Here is a 19,896-nt window from a genome sequence, read left to right as displayed (position 1 = left end):
GGATTTGTTGTACCAGATTAAAGCTGAACACGCATCATTTTGGGTGAACTTAAGTAAAGTCCCATTTTTATTGTATTTGTAACATTTAACTGGTATATATTAATATTACTATTGATTTTTATTAAATCCTGTTCGATTTCCCATTATATTGTGTGTCGTTTACGCACCTTTTATATGAATACAGAACAACGTTGTAATTTCATAAGTAGTATTCCCTACTATAAGATTGTTCTTATCAACTCCTTAGGTGAAGCAGCAGGTACTACGAACTGTATTAACAAGAACATAAGACGTAAGTATACATTGTCTTTCATGAATAAACTCTCAATTCAACGACGTTGGTTATGTTGCTTGTAGTACTACGGATTAATGTGGTATTTATACTATTCTTTTGTACTTGATCGCGTGCTGATTACGAGTTGCAATTATAATACGTCCAGTTCTGCTTATCTAGATTTACATTCCTTTAGTTACACTATACTGTGAATTCTTAGCAAGTCAATTTGAATACTTCTAGTCATCATAATTAAGTATTTTGCAACAGTTAGTGGCATTGGCAAAGTAGCTGTAGGTTACATCTTGTAGTACGTATCCAAAAGCTATTCACCTTAACTCCAATTATCCGGTATGTCTGTCAGTTGGGCATTATTTCCTCCAAGTAATTGGAAACATACAAACCGTCCTACTAACGCCTTGATAGTATAATGTGATATGACCCCTACTTCGGATGACAGGCAGACGACTACTTCACCTAACGAGCATCACAGACCTGGTCCCATATAAATGTCGACATGAAAATGTAATGAAATATGAGTGTGTGAAATGGACGTTGACGATAATGACTATGAATGTCTGGTGTGACTGCGTGTTTGCAATCGAATATCACAGCAGTAAACAATTTACCGACATACGACTAACGGGACGTTTTACCACTTGGATTAGCTATAAACATGTCTGTTGAAATGTTGCATGCATCTTTATTTCGATAGTGGCTTGCCGGTTCCAAGTTTAGTTAGTAGTACATGGAACATCAATAAGAGAAAAGCTGTATTTCAACTGAGTACCCCGCTGTATGAGGCATAAATATATATTGGCAGATGGGGGATATTGGTGATACATGAATAGTAGATCATGTACAAATAACTCGGATGTATCTAACCCACACAATGAATCAATTGTCAATGTTATGTCGTGTGGGAAGTGGTAGAAAATATAAGCAGACCGAATTTCCAGCTGTTCAGGAAGTGAATAACGTCCTGTAGGTCTGAGCTGTTAACAATTGATTAGTCACGTAGAAGTGCCCATTGTTATGTTTGTCCTAGTCCTTAGCACTGATCGAATTCGCGTGATCGACTTATAGACCAGATCGTTTGCAGAAATAACTGTCTACATATCACAGTGGCAAACGAAACACTACATTACACTTGACACGAGATGATTCGATCACTGGAAGGTAACCTGAGGATCTCTAAACTAAATTCCCAAAATGTCGAGTGCTATGAAAATGATGATAGTTCGAACGAAACTGAAAAATTAGGCAATCTTTCTATCAACCGAGATTATCTACCGTAAACTGAGTAAAAATAATGAAAGACGGGTGTACGAATGTAGAGTTAGTTTGTGCATGATTTGTTTGTGAATGTGAACAATTCGTAAGAAAGACTAGGGTTGAGAGATTTGCGTATGACAACTATATTACTTATGAGTAACTAGAAGTGAGTTGCACAATTCTCTTCGTTTATTTCATTGATTAATTGTTAACTAATCAGTTATTGATTGCTTAATGTATTACCTACTCGTCCGACTACATTGATTGGTCATTTTTCTACTTGTCTGCACTGAAACTTTGCAGTTCTTGCTGAGTTAAAAACCACGAAGGATTTTTTTGCAGAACAATATGTTTAAGGAGAAGCCATGACAGTTTGTGACTGTTACCAACTCCGGATGCTTAACTTCGGTGGACTTGAAAAGGTATTTAACAGAAATTCCTAACTTTAGAATGCTATTATTATTATTGTTGCTGTTATTAACACACACAAAAAAGCATCTCTTATCCGATATACAATTAAATTACACTTGAACGTACTTGATGTTATAAATTTGTGGGATCCCTAGCAGCCACTGGAACAGCACTACCATATACATGTAATTCACGTACAATAGAACAACAAGGATCTTCACTACCTTGAAAATCATTATCATCATCACTAATATAACGTGTTGCAGTGAACACTTTCCTAAACGTCATAAACCTATCAATGTGTCTTGATATAGATCCTCATAGGCTAAAAATGTCTCTCAACCACCATTTGCAACATAATCTCTACAAACAAGTTCAACCTGCATTGAATGAATAGGAGTACATTTAGAAGGAAAAAGAGCAGAAGAAGAACAAGAACATGAAGGAACACGTCGAAGATGAACAGAGCTAAACAACAAACAAACAACTCAAGACATTCGTTGGAATAGGCTAAAGGAATATACTAATTTAGTCATAAAATAAGAAAGATTGGTTCAGTCAACAGTGCTCTGTTCGTACAGTTGATTTCCAAAGCTATAAAACTATATATATAATATATATATATACACCACACAATATCAACTCATATCGCACACAAAAACCAGCAACAAAACAAACACAATCACTAGCACAACCACCATTGCACACTGACGCCAACTGCAATACCACTTTTTCACCACCACCAACAACCGGAATACACACATCACCTAATACTCATACACATACACGTACACAAGGAATGACTTACTCCTTCAGTAAATCTCAAACTCGAAAAGTATATCATCATAATATGTTGCTGAAAATTTCCCTCTCAAATTTTTTTACTGCAAAGATTTGTTACGCCGATTTCTCAACTTATTTGATAGGCAAGTGGTATTTGTTTAAATAAAACCACTTTTATCCACTTCTCTGTAAGCCTAGTCTTCTTAACCAGTGTGTAATAAGCGGAAGGAAAGGAGAATTGTGGTATTTGAAATGAGGCTAGGTATTATCGCTCTCTAGTTACACAATCCTCGTATATTGTCGGTATAATCCAGTCAGCAGTCCTGAGGTTATGTACAGAGTACTGAAGAAAGATAGTAAAGCGGCTGATATGATTATTAATCTTCATCAAGTGATGTGCTCGAGACATGTGTTATATATGTCTAATTACCATCTACATCAATATGCGGTGTTAGCAGGTAATCATAAGAATAATAACAATGATAATATCAATAATACCAATTAACTAACGAATAATGTTAAGGAAAAGAAAAGTGATCTTTATTTCTTAGCAAATGTAATTTGCATAGCATGAGTCGGTGTCAGTTTAAATCCTTCATAAGCAGATCGCGCAGCAGCAGCTTGTGATTCAGTATCATATTCGACAAAGCCAACTCCACCAGCAGCGCGTCTAGCCTCTTTAAATCCCGAGAATTGACTAAATAACATAGTAAGCATAGCATCAGTAGTTTCTTCTGGTAAATTGCTAACAAATAAAATATGATTTGGTTGATCTAACAATGCATTGATATCTCCACCGGTACCCGCCTAAAAGAGATTTGACAAAAGTGATGGAGTGTATTTTAAAGTATTTATTGGAGAAAAAATTAAAACGGTTTTTTTAGAATACGTGAATTAGTACTATGGTCCAAGTCATTAACATATCATACATCTAATCAAGTAAGAAAGCGCGGAGTGTTAGCTCTCGTAAAATGCTAACGTATAGTCACATGATTATAGGTTCTGCCAGGAAGGTCCTATTAACTGCGTCCTTGTGGCGCGGGTATTTTCTACAAGATTGGGAGGACGGAAAGTGGCTCTTAAATCAACCGGGCTTGTGAATACGGAAGGCTCAACCAAGGAAGTTGAACGATTATGTGCAAGTGCTCCAGGAATGGGGTGTATGAACTCATTTTGGTTACCGGCTACCATGAAAACGTATCACATGATGTTGTGCCACTGTTTTGTGGAGTAAATTCAGGGTTAAAGGCCCGAGGGATGGGGCCCTAAGAAAACTACCTGTTTCTCATAGCATGGATTATTAGATTATGCTTTATATTTGCATTATAGCACATAGAGTGTTAAGCTGTTAATCAATAAATAGACATTTTATCAGTGTATGTATGAGCTTACCTATATTTTTAGTTATGCTAATGACACTGTAACAGACCCATACTATGCATGCTTACATAGATACCTATTGTTATCTGAAAAGGCAAAAAGCCTGACAATTATATATATGACATCTTTAATCCGTTTATTGTATTGAATGTATAGATACAAAAACTGACTGATGATGACTTAGAATTCGCAGATGATATAGTCCTGTTTAATGAAGACACCAACAAAGTTCAGTCCTTTGACTAACTTAAGCAATAATGAAAGCATGTTTTTAGTACGATTTTCTCCAATTAAATGCGAAATGCTGCTTCAGGATTGCTCTGCCTCAGTACTTGGAATAATGATAGTGAGTGAAGTGGAGGGGCACGTCGATAACTTCACTCACCTTGGAAGTCTCATCAAACCTGGTGCTTTGATGCCTGACGAAATCTCGGGATAAAATTAGAAAACTCAGCTGGTTTATGACAACTACCAGCTGTCAAAATGTTGCTGGTGAATTCGCTCTTCGTCCCTGTTTAAAACCTCAGTCCCAAAATATTCTTATACCTTCCGTTTAGTTTTTTCTATACCTAATTTTTACTATTACTACTACTGTAGTAGACAAAAACTCAGGTGGAGAATATCAATTTATTGTTTAATGCAAAATTACCGAGTTTACTCGTAAGATATGAAAACCATACATCAAATAAGTAATTTGCACATCTTCCAACAGTCGTCCTTTACATCCTTCTTGATTCTTTTAGTTCCGTTGTCATTACGATTACTTTCTGTTTTCGTTAATTGAATCTTCCCAATCTTCTGCAGACATGCGTTTCACTTACGATCGGTGCTACATACTGCTTATACATGTCAACATAAGTAGCATCTACCACACTACTACTGATACTGTTACTACTCCGCTGCTCTGGGATGTCTTTAAATAATTCTATCTCGCTGTCCTAATGTGGTGTGGCAACTTCAACCAAAGCAAATGTGTTAGGTTCTAATTTGCGTATGACTGGTTGACGGATATGAACTGAGTGTAGCTCATTAGAGGTCTCATGCTAGCATTTCGAGTTGTGAGTGTCAAATTGTCTTGCTCACACGCTGTTATTGGTCATTATCAACTGGTTTCATCATTAAATGTAAGTGAACTGTATATGCTTACTGAGTTGTCGGTTCACTTTTCCTCTTATTCGTCTCTTTTCCAGCTTTCTTCAAGCACGCTGCTCTCTGTGCCCCCCCCATAACACAGAGTACCTTCAGGCTAGACGTGAATCACTACACTGACTCAATAATCCACTCAATGATCTATCCCTCAAGTCAATCAGCATACAGAATGATTTGATTGTAAAGTCAATTCAATCAATACCATGATTAGTTAGTATACCATTCTACACGCTTTCTACTATCTCTGTACATTACCCCAATAATTTGTCAAAACAATTTGTATGAAATATACATATTTCCCAAAACGTATTTCATATTAGACATTTAACATCAAGTTATCTCTGAAATTGCTACGCAACGTCATTATAAGTAATATATTTGAAATTGACTTGGAATTATAATAGATGAAGTCGGATGCATTTCCAATACAACTTAAATATTATAATTCTGAATACAATCAAGACAAAAAAACATAACTGTGTATTTCACTGATATACAGAATATGATAGGAAAAAATTGTAGCTCAGTTAAACATATATGGTGATGATAAGTAAACTGGGCGATATGATTTATTTATGAATCTTTCACTATACTTCAGTCAGTCAGTCAGCTACAACGTAGGATCAGGCACATATATGCATCGGTCCAAGTTACCATACCTCATTAATACAACAAGATGAACATCGGATTCACAAAAGTAGTTAATTCAGAGGTGGTGATATACAAAAGAAAGATTGCATATAAGGATATAGCACAGGAAGAAAGAATTACTTCATAGGAAGAAAGATATGAAGCGATTTTAATCTCTTACTTTAAGGGAAGACAGAGAGTGTATACACCGACCCCATTGTGATCGATTCTAAGCCATGTCACCAAGAGTCTCCAACCATTGGTTACGATAGTCACGCAGACCGCAATCAAGTAGTCTACATCTACCAACATGATTAGACCAGAAGTTTGTGACTTCAAGCACTGGTGTCACGTTTTGGTTTGGCCGCCCCTAACTTTATTCCAACCATCCCCAACACTAGTCAGAATTGAACGTCGTTGTAATTGGTGTTCAGGCATACGTAACACGTGACCCAACCATCTCAGTCGATGAAGATTTACAACCTCATCAACTGATTTACCGTCATTCCCTAATACCCTGCGTCTAACCTTACTATTACTTACCCGGTGATCCTTCTGAATAACAAAAAATTGACGCTTATTTAATTTATAATAAGTGGACTCTTTAGTTATTTCATTTGAAAGAAAATGTCAGATGACAAACAATCTGACCAGAAACCAATCAAACAAAACAGTCAACTTGAATAGAAGAACAAATGAAGACAATGAAATATGAGAGGTTAGATTAATCATAAACAACAGTAACACAAAAATAATTGATTTAGCACTTATGGAATCACTCTAAATAGTTCACTTCTATACATGAATAGAATGTTGATGATGTAATGTCCAGAATAAAGTCTTTGCAGTTAATTAAACTAAGTACTAGCTTAGAGGATTTTACAACTATACTATACTATGAATATATATGATATTGAACTGGTCAAATCGTTTTTATGATCAAATAAAGAAAACAATAATAATGATTAAAACATACTGGACCATTTACTGATTGATTAGCTGCTTGTAGAGCCGCTGCTACCGCTGCAGCACGTTGTGCCATTTTCTTTCGTCTACGTTTTTCGCGTTCTTCTTCACGTCTCTTTTGAACTTCAGCACTGACACCTTTCAAACAGATAATTTGTTGCGAGTCTTTTTTAGCATACGTTACTCGCATAGGCTGAGAAAAAAATATATATGAATATAACAGAATAAAACATTAAAGTGAAATTTTTGAAAGCAGAGATGAACGGTTGTTAATGGTAGATTCGAGTAATGGAGTGAACATCAACACTGGGATGTAAGTACATCGAGCTGATGATTCACAAATAGGATGAGACGTGTGTCTTGAATTCTACTACTCCTACGACTATCTATTATCTGTATATGATTAAAAGAGCTTATGAATGACAGCAATATCAAGACAATCCCCTAAGGATGCACATATTTTAAAAGAGACTGATCAATTCCAGTCCATAACAGAAACAATCGGATGACATAAATCATTACAATTGAATTATTAAGTAACGATTGCGTATTCCAAAAGGCAGATATTAACTTTATGATATGTAACAAAAAGAGAAGTAATAATTCTAGTAGCACTGAGCAACAATGATAGGATGTTTGGGATGTGTTTCTTCCACACTAAGTGAAAATTGTTGTTTCAGGGCTGGCTTGCGTCAACACCTGAACTAAAGATAGGGAGTGAAGTAGTCGAACGTGTTGACAACTTCACTTATCTTGGAAGTCTGATCAGCCCTAATGGGTTGATGTCTGACAAAATCTCAGCACGGATTCGAAAAGCTCGTTTGGATTTTGTCAACTTATTTCACCTATGGCAAAGGCCAGATATCCGTCTATCAATTAAGGGACGAGTATACTGCACAGCAGTTCGTTCTGTTCTACTTTACGGCTACGAAACATGGCCATTAAGAGTAGAAGATACCCGTAAGTTACTAGTATTTGACCACAGATGCCTTAGAAATATTGCTCGCATCTGCTGCGATCACCGGGTAAGTAATAGTAAGGTTAGACGCAGGGTATTAGGGAATGACGGTAAATCAGTTGATGAGGTTGTAAATCTTCATCGACTGAGATGGTTGGGTCACGTGTTACGTATGCCTGAACACCAATTACAACGACGTTCAATTCTGACTAGTGTTGGGGATGGTTGGAATAAAGTTAGGGGCGGCCAAACCAAAACGTGACACCAGTGCTTGAAGTCACAAACTTCTGGTCTAATCATGTTGGTAGATGTAGACTACTTGATTGCGGTCTGCGTGACTATCGTAACCAATGGTTGGAGACTCTTGGTGACATGGCTTAGAATCGATCACAATGGGGTCGGTGTATACACTCTTTGTCTTCTCTCAAACCGTGAGATTAAAATTACTTCATACATTTCTTTCTACGAACTAATCCTTCCTTCCTGTATTATACCCTTACACATAATCTTTTATATATTACTACCAGTGAAAGTCTTAATATCGACTTATGTTGTCTATCCGATACCTGTATTCAAGACTCCAGTGAAGTACTACAAATCCGCTCCCTATTTGTCACTTCGAAAAGCTTCTATTATGTGCGCTTATCCGGGGACCCTGTGGCATCTTCTTTTGGTTTTGCTGTCGTCGGTGTTGTACTAAGCGCTAGAGCTGAAGCAGCACTAATCGATTGGATCCCCATTAACAGTCGATTATATGCTGTTAGATTATTATTATATTTATTTTATTTGAATACATAAATATTGGTACAAGGGGGCACCAGATATATATGCGCCACACAGTGGTTTCAGAAAAACTGTTTCAGTATTCGTATTCGGTGGTAGCATTCAATTTTTGACCAGTCAGTGACTCGAGATCGTTTAGATAGAACCGAATTTCCACCAAAAGCGAGCTGCTGTATAAGTTGTAAAATAAGGATACACAAAGTAGGAATAAAAGAGTGAATAAGTGACGTGGTAATAATAAAAATATTGTGAACTGTTTGACTTTCAATCGAAGCGTGAATAGTATTTTCAGTAATATCGTCATTTCATTTCATTTGTGTTAGATTAGAAAATTCCATCAAAGTAATAAGAAATCGGTGTGAAAAACGACGTCTTTTCGTCGTCTCCGCCTATGCCCGACAGATTGCAGCCCAAATGCAATCAAGGATGAATTTTACCACCAGTTAACTGTGCTTCTCCACGAAGTGCGTTCGACAGATATTGTAGTGCTAGCCGGAGACTTGAATGCTCAGGTCGGGCGTCTAGGCACAGAAGAGAGTCGTTTAGGTGGCCGATGGGGACTTGTTGGTCGCAGGACAGATAACAGGGACTGTCTACTGCAACTGTGCGCAGACCACAACCTGTTTCTGGCTAGCACTAACTACCGGCATAGTCATCGCCAACGTGCCACTGAGCGCCCTTCCTCTGCATCTCAAACCTGGACTCAGATTGAGCACATCGCGATCAGCTACTGCTGGCGTGGTTGTGTACAAAACTGCTGCTCCTTTTGGAGTACCTATCTGGACTCTGATCATACTCTTGTTTGCTCCAATCTTACCTTAATTTTCAGTGGACAACAAATTCATCATCCTAAACGAATCGTTGTCGGTAAATTGGTTGTAGTTTCAGTTGCATGACGCCATAAAAGTGGCGTCATGAAGTCTGGTGTGAGCAAAAAAATCTGTGAGGATGACGGGATGCCAATCACTGACATCCATCGACGTCTTGGACGATGGGCAGAATTCTTCGAAGGGCAGTTCAACTGGCCTGCTGCTCCGGCAACATCGGTCAGACTGTCCTGCTCTCCATGGCCGGTGACGACTGATCCACCAAACGAGGAGGAAGTCCGCAAGGAACTCCAACTCTTGAAGCGTTACAAATCACCTGGCCCAGATGACTTACCTCCGGCTCTTTTTAAAGATGGTGGTGACTTTCTGACTAAGGAATTGACGACGTTGTTTACAAAGGTTTAGGAACTAGAGAGTGTACCAACGTCATGGAATGAGTCGATAGTTGTCCCTATCTTTAAAAAGGGTCCACGTCGTTCCTGTAACAACTATCGGGGGATAAGTCTACTTCCGACTGCGTCCAAGCTATTGGCTTCCGTCATACTTCGTAGGTTGTTCAAAACCCGAGAAAGATTGACTCGCGAGGAGCAGGCTGGGTTTCGTTCTGGTCGAGGATGTATTGATCATATCTTCACCCTCCGCCAAATGTTAGAACACCATCATACTTATCAAAGACCAACAATCGTAGTGCTAATTGACATCAGGGCTGCCTTCGATTCGTTGGACAGGACTGTTCTCTGGGATTGTCTATTGAATAAGGGTGTGCCTGAGAAGTTTATTAACATCCTAAAAGCCCTACATACAAACACCTCAGGCAGAGTGAGGGCATACAACCACCTCTCTCCATTGTTCCATTCGAGCAGTGGGGTTAGGCAGGGTTGCCCAATCTCACCATTCCTCTTCAACTTTGCCATCGATGACATTCTGGAAACAGTTCTGATGGATGTAAGTAATGGCGGTGCGGATCTGTTGCCTGGAGAAAGACTTCTCGACCTTGAGTATGCGGATGATATTGTCTTACTGTGCGATAATGCCCAAGGCATGCAATCCGCACTTAATCAGTTGGCAATCAGTGTCCGTAGGTACGGTATGTGCTTTGAACCTTCGAAGTGCAAAGTACTTCTACAAGACTGGCAGGATTCTAATCCTGTACTTACTCTGGATGGTGAGCAGATAGAAGTATTCGAGAAGTTCGTGTATCTAGGTAGCTGCATAAGTGCTGGTGGTGGTGTGAGTGATGAGATCAATGCACGTATAGTGAAAGCCAGAGCGGCTTATGCCAATCTGGGCCATCTTTGGCGCCTACGTGATGTTAGTCTGGCTGTAAAAAGTCGGGTCTACAACGCGTCGGTGGGAGCAGTTTCGCTCTATGCTTGTGAAACCTGGCCTCCCCGAGTTGAGGATGTTAGACGACTCTTTGTGTTCGATCGTCGTTGTCTCCGAAGGATTGCTGACATCCAGTGGCAACACCATGTTGGTGATGCAGAGGTTCGGCACCGTGTGTTCGGGCACAGAGACGATAATGCAATTGGTGTCACCATGTTGAAACACTGACTTCGGTGGCTTGGACATGTTCTACGGATGTCGTCCCAGAGAATCCCAAGTCGTGCATTATTTGCCGACTCTGGGACTGGTTGGAAAAAGCGGAGAGGTGGTCAGTGCATGACATGGTATCATAATGTGAAGGATAACAGTACAGAACTGGCTTCTTTTGGTCCTTAACGACTCCTTGGCTGGGGTCCGAGAGATGGTGCAACACAGTGGCTAGAGACGTTATCACATATGGCTCAGAATAGGAGCCAGTAGCGATCCTGCAGTAACCTTCCTTTACTTTCTTCATAAAAAGTGGTTTTAACTTCCTTAACTGAAAGAATTTTTTCTGGTTGTACCTTTGCTAACTGAACTGCTCCTTCTTTACTATTGTTTCCCTATCATACACTAATTTCTGTTCGTTATTGTTTCTTTTTTTCTTATACGCACCTCACATTCTTTATCCCTTCACATTCACATTATTATTGTGTCGCATATGTATCTGGTGCCCCTTTGTACCCGTATTTATGTTCAAATAAATAAATAAACGATTGAAGTAACTACTTCTATGAATCTGGTGTTTATCTTGTTATGCTAACGAGGTGTCGCAACTTAGACCGATGCATATATGTGCCTGGTCCTAAGTACTAGCTGACTGACTGGAACAGGTGGGCACAACACAAGAAAAGGGAAGTTTTTCTCGAATACCCAACATTATTAAAAGTGATAATCGAAACAGTATACGACATAAAAAGAGAGCATGAAGAGGAAGGGTGTGGATTTTATATCATTCATATAATACAATATTATCATGATAAATATGACTGCTCGATTAGCTCCTAAACTTAATGCGTCTAGCATACATATCCACCGTACTTAATGCTCGAGATTACATAGTATACAGAAAGAGTATATGGAAATCATCTAATAAAAAAGTAAAGAAGACAGTTGTGCTATCGAATACACAAAGGGTAGTAGGCTGTATTTCAAAAGTGCTTTATTTGATATATGTTCAGCTCTGTCGTAATCCAAAAAGATACAAACACAACACTTCCTATATTAAATCACAATACGTTACGTGATTGAGCAGCCTAAGAGTGAATAGGAAGCTATAACTAGAGACGTAATAATAACGTACACAAATTATTGATATATATAGCCCTTCAGGGATAATACCCAAGACCTTGGAAAAGGGCACGATTAGCTAAGTTCGATATAATGACTTGTTCGTTATCTATCACTTAGCACTTGGCTTTAATACATCATGTGCGCACAGGAGCATCATATATCTGGACTCAACCAACCTGTTATTATTATTGTTTAGTTCGTAAGACGATCTTCGAAAAATAATGAACGGAAGATACCAACTGGCCTTTTCAAGTGCATATGAAGCCTCACAACATCTAACACGATTGAAACTTAACAACCCCATGTACAAAACTTCATGTTATTAGTATTGTTTTACGACTTTTGAGTCATGCTTTTTGACAATATTACTTATAAGTAACTGTTAACCTATTGCAAAGTTTTCTAGTCTATATTTTTGGAACGTCTAAAATATCCACTTTCTTAATTGATTGATGTAATTATGATCCATTTAGCCATATTGAACTGGTTATTTTATCTCAATGCATGTGTTTAACAAAGTATGTTTGTTCCCGGTGCATTCACCAACTTGGGTGAAAATTTGTAACCTAGACTAGCTGTTACTTGATGTATAACTACATGGAAATAATTAATTATTGAGATGGATTTAGTAGTGGGGAAATCTGTCAAAGTACAGAAAGTGATGTTTAAATTTTCAAATTGATCGCTTAAATTTGCTTAGTAGACAAGGGATAAGATTTCCGGTCAATGGTTATAAACTTGAACATCGCGTAGATATGTAGTAGTAGCAGTAGTGGTCTCATTAGCTCTCAAACAAAATATGTGACTCGAATTCTAATATATGAACAACAAGTTGGTTACTGAGTAATGTAAGACTTAATTTTATTTAAAGTACTAAGTAGTGTTGGTAAAAAACCGTAAATTTCCATTGTTGATATTCAAGCATGCCAAATGACACATACTGAATCCTGTGATAAAGCTATATCGCGGCAACCCGCTAAGAATGCACACGTATCAGAGAAAGATTAATTGCAGCCCTGAGCATCAACAACAGGAAATCACATACATCTACTGACACATTTATACCTGCTGAATAGTTGAGTGGATCACTGTACTTAATAGCTCAATGGATAACATGATAATTACTCGAAGAGAAAAGTACAGAGTTTGAGTCAGTGTGAACATCAACACTGGAATCCAAATACACCAAGCTGACGATCTGCAGATAGGACAAAATGCGTGTCTTAAACTTCACTGATAGCTACATATCCAATATGATCAATTTATAGCTTCAGTTCTTTCACAACACTGCATAAGTATACAAATATATACATGCATTAGGACTAAACAAAATAAACTTACTCGTTGAAATAACTGAAATCCCTGTAATGAACGATAAGCTTGCGTTGCACAAGCAATATCTTGATAAATAATAAATGCTTGTCCACGCATTTTCATTGTTTTCATAGCTATAATATCAATTAGTCGACCATGTTGACCAAATATATAATATAGTGCTTTTTTCAAATCGTTTTTCTTTACTTTGTCATTTAGATTATTCACATACAACGTGTGATTTGGTCGGATATCCATTTATAGAACTAATATTTATCAAATCCGAGCACGCACGCATGCACACACCGTATATATATGGAAATAAAGAAGGGATATAATGAATGAATTGAAATAGTGTTACATGCTGGAAGAAGGTAGGACTTGATATTATATATATAATCAGTGTGGGGGATTTTTTGATTTTTAAGTTTTAAAGTCTACATCAAGAACTGTCTGAGGATTTTCATGAGAACGAAACAGCTGTCCAGTGTCGCCTAGTTTAGAATAGTTGTCTAAAGTCAGTCAGTGATGTAAACTATGAAGTATCATATGTTACTACTATTACCAGTAGTTTCAGATTAGAAGTGAAACTAGGGTATTATTTATAGGTGTGCTTTTTGATTGGAAGCATCAGTTTGGAAAATGTGCTTTATGTACTTTAATTAATCTGTCGAAAATGGAAATTCTGTATAGGCCTGCATTTGTATGCTTTGATGAGATTGCTTTCTTACTATGATCAAAACATATAAAGAACACGCAAATTTCAATCTGTATGCTAGTGGACTGAAAATGTACAAACGGACAACTACTGCGTAGAAATCAGGCTACAATGATATTAATTCCATTGCATAACGTGCACAAATCAAGCTTTAATCCATTCAAACAAATAATCATAAAATAAATAAAGGTCAATTATATATCATTAGTATTAGCTCATAATCCGAGTAAATTTTTGTCAATGAATTTGAATCACATTTGGAGACGGCTAGCGATATGATTCGACTTCCTAGACCGAAGTGTAGGAGGATTTGAACCCATGGGTGACTGAATGACTGAAAGTTAAACACTATTACAACTGAGCCACTGCTTCACCATACAAGTTTTAGTTGGAAGAATAAACTTCAGACTAGTTTAAGGTTTCTATGGAGTAATTGTAACAATCAAATTGTACTAATTAAAGACCGAACATGTTTACGCAGCTTAGACTGATTAGTTACTTAGCAGTAATCAATGTCATGTTATCTAGTACTGAGTGTTTAATGAATTTTGACGGCCAGGTTCCAATGTTAATAATTGTCAAAATTAATCGATTTCACAGTGCATTTCACTTTGATATTAGAGGCAACTTGAAAGAAGCACTGTGTTTAAGTTCTAAGACAGTTAACGCTCTTAAGTAAGACGTATCTTTAGCCTTAGGGAGACTGATGTTCTCTTTATGACTAACTCAGTGTTCTAGATTGTCGCATGAAGTTACTCCAAGACGGAAGATGTCCCTCGTTTAAGCGTCAGACAGCATTACTTCGGGGTCCAGTAATTCCTGTAGATTACCTCCAGTCACTAAACACCATACACAACTTGAGAAGTCCTGTATGTACAAAAATGTAGATATGGTGGTTGCAAGTAGTTACGTCAGCTGTGAAGTCTGAATGAATATCGTTCACTACTCTATTCATACAATCCAACAAAGTATTGGATGACCATTTTAAGAAATAGATTACGTGGGCAAAGTAGTCAACTGAATTTGATTATAGTAACATTTTAGTTTCTCCAGTGACCTAAGTGCCTTTAAAACCTACACACCACAAAACCAATCCATTTTGCTACTTTGGAATTTTTGATAAATAACAAGTACGAGTAAATATGGGATCCGTTATAACATTTAGACTGGTTTGTAATGGCAATGAAAATTAATGACAAAATATTTTAGTTATCTAGTGTTTAGTACATTTAAACTAATGTTATACACAAGGGTTCGTTCAATATAATCTATTCATACGGAACAAACCAAAAGCCAAAGTCTATACAAATACAATTAATTAAACAGGAAAAACAACAATAAGCGCCATCATTTTTTCAACAATCAGATAATACCAATTATTGGTATGAGAAAGAAAACTCATTAAGACCAAATAGAATTTTAATTTTATTGAAAATTGTAAACATGTACACGTATGAAGTAATAAGATTGAAGAAATTCATAGTTAAAATGAATGAACTAATTTTTTTTCAAAATCCTTTTATTTCTTCGCAAAAGTAATACGTATAGCTTGACCGGGTCGAATATTAAAACCTTGAAGGCCAAGTTTTGCAGCTGATGCCTCTACTTCATTACCAAATTCAACAAAAGCAATATCATGTCTTCCTGGAACCATACGGACTTCTCGATAGCCAGTGAATTGTCCAAAAAGCATACTTAACATTGCTTCATCAGAATCATCCGGTAAGTTAGTTAAGAATAAAATCTTATTAGGTGGTTGATCTGGAATAGTTGCTGGATTCACAGTCGGTGGTGGTGGAGGAGGACGATAACTATTAGTTTGATCGACACCATTAGAATTTGTTTCACCGATGGTATCATTGTTAGCTGAGGCCGAAGCTGCAGCGGCAGCAGCGGCTGCTGCAGCTCTTTGTTGTCTTCTACGGATAGCTCTAGCACTAGTGCCTCCTTGTGGACCGGCTGAATTAATTGCAGCAGCAGAAGCTGCGGCTTCGGCAGCAGCAGCAGCAGCGGCCGCAGCTGCTGCTCTTGATGCAGCTTTTGGTCGTTGTACAAATGTGCCTTTACGTTTAGCAATGACATCTGAATCAACTTTGGCAAAATGTATTCGCATGGGTTTTTCATACAGTGGAAAGCTTTGCATTGCCCGAAGTGCCGTGGACGCACTATTGATATCATCAAAGACAACAAAAGCTTGACCACGCATTTTAAGTGTTCGTGCTACGAAAGGAACAATAAAATTATGACAACTTAGAATTAATCTGAACAGTAGTAAGGATTAGTGAAAATGTAGGTCGCGATAACATGCTTCATCTATCATACAACGCTTCTGTAATTCAACAATAAGTGTGTACAAAACGACACCGAGTATAATTATTCACAGAAACATGTAGAATAGCGTATAGGCTTGAATAGTAACATGCAATATTAAGCTCGTACTATGTTAGAAAAACTTCGCAATTAGAATGAACATGATGCGATATTTAGAAGAAAATCAAAAGGTTTTGTTGAGTATTTACAACAAGATAGGAAATAAAATAATTTGTTACGATTGTTATTAATGGGCTATTATTAAGTGATATTATGATTGGATACACCAACAGTGTTCCTGGTCAAACTGAGACTATGTAATATATAATGCAAATCATATTTCCAATGTCTGGATTAGAAATATGTACTAGGTTAAGATTATACTTTTTTTAAGCATCACTTTGAAAGTGAACTCCACATTTTTTGTTACAACGTAAGAAACTGTCGACTGTCCGTAAATGGTGACCAACTCTTAAGTTAGTACACGTCCTTGAACACACATCAGAAGTGCTTCTTAACTCATGTGATATGTATTTCTATGGACACAACAAAACCTATAGTCTATCCATGGAGTAAGATCTAGCATACCTCTGAGGAGACTGATGTAATAAGAAAAGGAGTAAAGTATTCAGATAATTATACCATAGTATATTCTTAAGACCAAGTACATATCTTGCAGTAAAGGAATATCGCCATATTAAAACTTTTCAATCAACAGCTTCTGATGTATTTAAAACGTTGAAAATATCTATATCAACCAAAATCTGACTAAATGATGCTGAAGTCAAAGTGACTGCAGCTAGTAAGCTATACATGTAAAATGATCGGTAACAACATTGTAAAGCTTTCTTTTAATGGATAACTATATTTTTTAAAAACTCAAGGAAGTTTAGAAGCATAAATCATGGAAAGCTGATAGCTGCCTTTTAACGGCTTTGATTCCAACACGTAGTACCTCACTATGGGTGACAAGATAATATTGCAAGCTTCTACACAATAAACGGCAGAAACCCTAACCCGATTAACAAGTTGTGGGGTAAATTTAACACCTAGCACAGTTAGTGACAGATACAACCAAGTCAGGTTTCATTATTAGTGAGCTTATATGTAACCTAAATATTAACCATTACTATCGAAGAATACCTAAATTTTTACCAGACTCCCGTTTTCTGAACATGTGGTTAAATGACGTTAAGTAAAACTATTTACTACACATAAAAAGAAACTAATTAATGCCGACGCACAATCCTTTTTAGATCAATGATCAAGGGATATGGGGTGACAGAAACAACTAACATTCATTACCGCCAGTCTTAAATGCGTAAATTAGTCAGTGGAAGCATTTATGTCTCAAAGACTAGTGAAAACAAATGACAACACCAAAAATGTGGTGAAATCCTACTCTCAATAATTTGCGAGTCATAGTGGCCTGTGGCATTAATATTACGCACACTAGAGACTTTCTAAGCTCCATTTAGAATACCTGCTTCGGTTTGGGCACCCGGGCAATATCCCAGCCCTCACACATATCAAATGAGATTTTGTGTGGCGCATATGTATTTGGTGCCTCCTTGTATCAATATCTATGTGTTATAATAAATAAATACTTCCATTTAGAATAGACAAATATTCTCATTGTTGTGTAGCCTTTTTACTATTAACCGTACTAGCTGTGTTGGAGACGTAGCATAGAAGTAAAGGCGAGCCCGTATCAGACGAAATGAATAGTTTAAAGACGAGCAGACTTTTCAACTTTTTTGTAGGTATGGAGCGACTTTTGATACATGAGGATCTAGTTCCCGAGCTCCCAAGTTCGGGGACATTTTGGGGAAACTCCTGAAGTCAAATGACCTTCGACAATGTTTGGGGAATTCTGGGGAAATCCCCAAAGTTAAATGGCCCTGACCAAGGTTAAAGGGGAATTTTGTGGTTTTAATGCGATTTCCCCTAAGTTTACTATAGTGCCTTTCCCTAAATGGGTCAAAATTCCCCCAAAATTGGGAGCTCGGGTTAGCACTGTAATTCAGAGTCCTGAAATGATGTGAGACTAACACAAAGGAGCTAAGTGAGCATACGTTATACTATCGCGTTTCAAAGATATCATGCAAATAACACAAGCTTATTGTTGGGCGGGATAACTAGGGATAAGTTCGACCAAAAATTAAGAGTAACAAACTCAACCTACATGTAATTATGTCCAATATTTGACCAAATTGAACAAAAACTGCGTATAGGGATTTCTTTAATTCGTCGCGTTTTATCTTTTCATTCAGATTGTTTATGTATATGGTATTATTTGGTTGTCCAATTGATTCTGGCATGTGTGTAACAGCTTGGGGCATGACAACAGCTGGAGTTACGGAAGGCAAAGCTCCAGGAGCTGCCATATGTGGCAGTCCGACTAGCAAATTGGGCGTAGCAACAGGGGGGATAATAGGTATAGCCGCAGTCGCAATCGGATTCATTTTCGGTGGTATGTTACGAAAATTCAAAAACTCCACACCCTTGAGGCCGTGTGTGCAGCAAAGGATCAATTCCCAATAATCGTAATGAGGAAATTTGTGCTTTTATTACGCTACTTTTCTATCTTCAGGAAAATATGGAAACTTTGAGATTCAGAGGCTGACCAACGATAATGAGTTCAATGTAATTTGAGGTGGTTCTATGTCACATATAATTTATGTACATACTGACTGTTAGAACTCATCTATGAGATAAGATTGGGTGGTCAAGCTTCTATCATTGTATAAAATTAGCGGGCCGGCGATATTTTTAAGAGCAGATTACTTGTTCTAAAACTAGTGAATATGGGTAAATCTAAATTAAATATGGATAATTTTTGTTATTGTTTATACCCTTCGCAATGTCAGCCCATCAGTACGATTACCTTTATTGATTGTGAAATGTGGTTCAAATTGACTTGTTAATTCCCTTATGGAGATACATACATCACTATCATAACTGTTTGATATAATAAGTGTGATTCGCCTCACAGGCCTTGTTTTCTCTGACCGTTGTCAGTTTGCCACGTTTCTGACATACTTGTTGCACACTTTTTGCTTGGTGTCCCTAAAAGTTAAGCCGGCTGATCCCATTAAAACATTCAAGTATATCTTTTGTTTTGGGTCTAAAACTTTTGTGCCTTACCGATGGATGAATTTTTGATCAATGAACACTAAGTTGAGAGTGATTCGATAGTAACTATTTGTGTAATTTCCGTATTCTTCCTTCATATCATCAATTAGTTTCAACATGCATTCATTTTCATGAACATTATTACTAGTAACATGTCCGAATTTCGGTCCTGTGCAAATCACAACCTGACCAGTTAGCGAGCTTTATGAGGAATGGAAACTGTAATCTGGTTTTTGTGCATACGTTTGTTGTTTATAGAAGGTTGTCAGCATGTTGTGGTTGAACCTTGTTACTTTTTGTAACAGATTTTCATATGAATGTATTG

At 37.4% G+C, this 19,896-nt stretch overlaps 1 protein-coding gene across 1 annotated transcript; it reads right to left on the bottom strand.

Moving 5' to 3' along the window:
* Positions 1 to 1,607: 1,607 nt before the first annotated feature.
* MS3_00009136 (uncharacterized protein) lies at positions 1,608 to 19,068 on the bottom strand. The gene is made up of 4 exons (XM_035733394.2): positions 18,622 to 19,068; positions 13,436 to 16,346; positions 6,879 to 7,061; positions 1,608 to 3,550 (listed from the first exon to the last, which is right to left on the bottom strand). Exons 1-2 carry the CDS (start codon positions 18,899 to 18,901, stop codon positions 15,646 to 15,648), a joined length of 981 nt encoding a protein of 326 aa, XP_035587142.2. The 5' UTR covers positions 18,902 to 19,068; the 3' UTR covers positions 1,608 to 3,550; positions 6,879 to 7,061; positions 13,436 to 15,645.
* Positions 19,069 to 19,896: the final 828 nt, after the last annotated feature.

This window comes from Schistosoma haematobium, chromosome 5 (assembly GCF_000699445.3).
Source record: "Schistosoma haematobium chromosome 5, whole genome shotgun sequence".
NCBI classification, from domain to species: domain Eukaryota; kingdom Metazoa; phylum Platyhelminthes; class Trematoda; order Strigeidida; family Schistosomatidae; genus Schistosoma; species Schistosoma haematobium.
The sequence above is the reverse complement of the archived record's forward strand: the minus strand, read 5'-3'. Positions and strand labels throughout refer to the sequence as shown.

Coding starts and splice junctions, on each gene's coding strand:
- MS3_00009136 (XM_035733394.2), bottom strand. CDS start 18,901: ATGAATCCGATTGCGACTGCGGCTATACCTATTATCCCCCCTGTTGCT. Junction 16,347..18,621: donor AATATTGGACATAATTACAT/GTAGGTTGAGTT, acceptor TTCCTTTCGTAG/CACGAACACTTAAAATGCGT.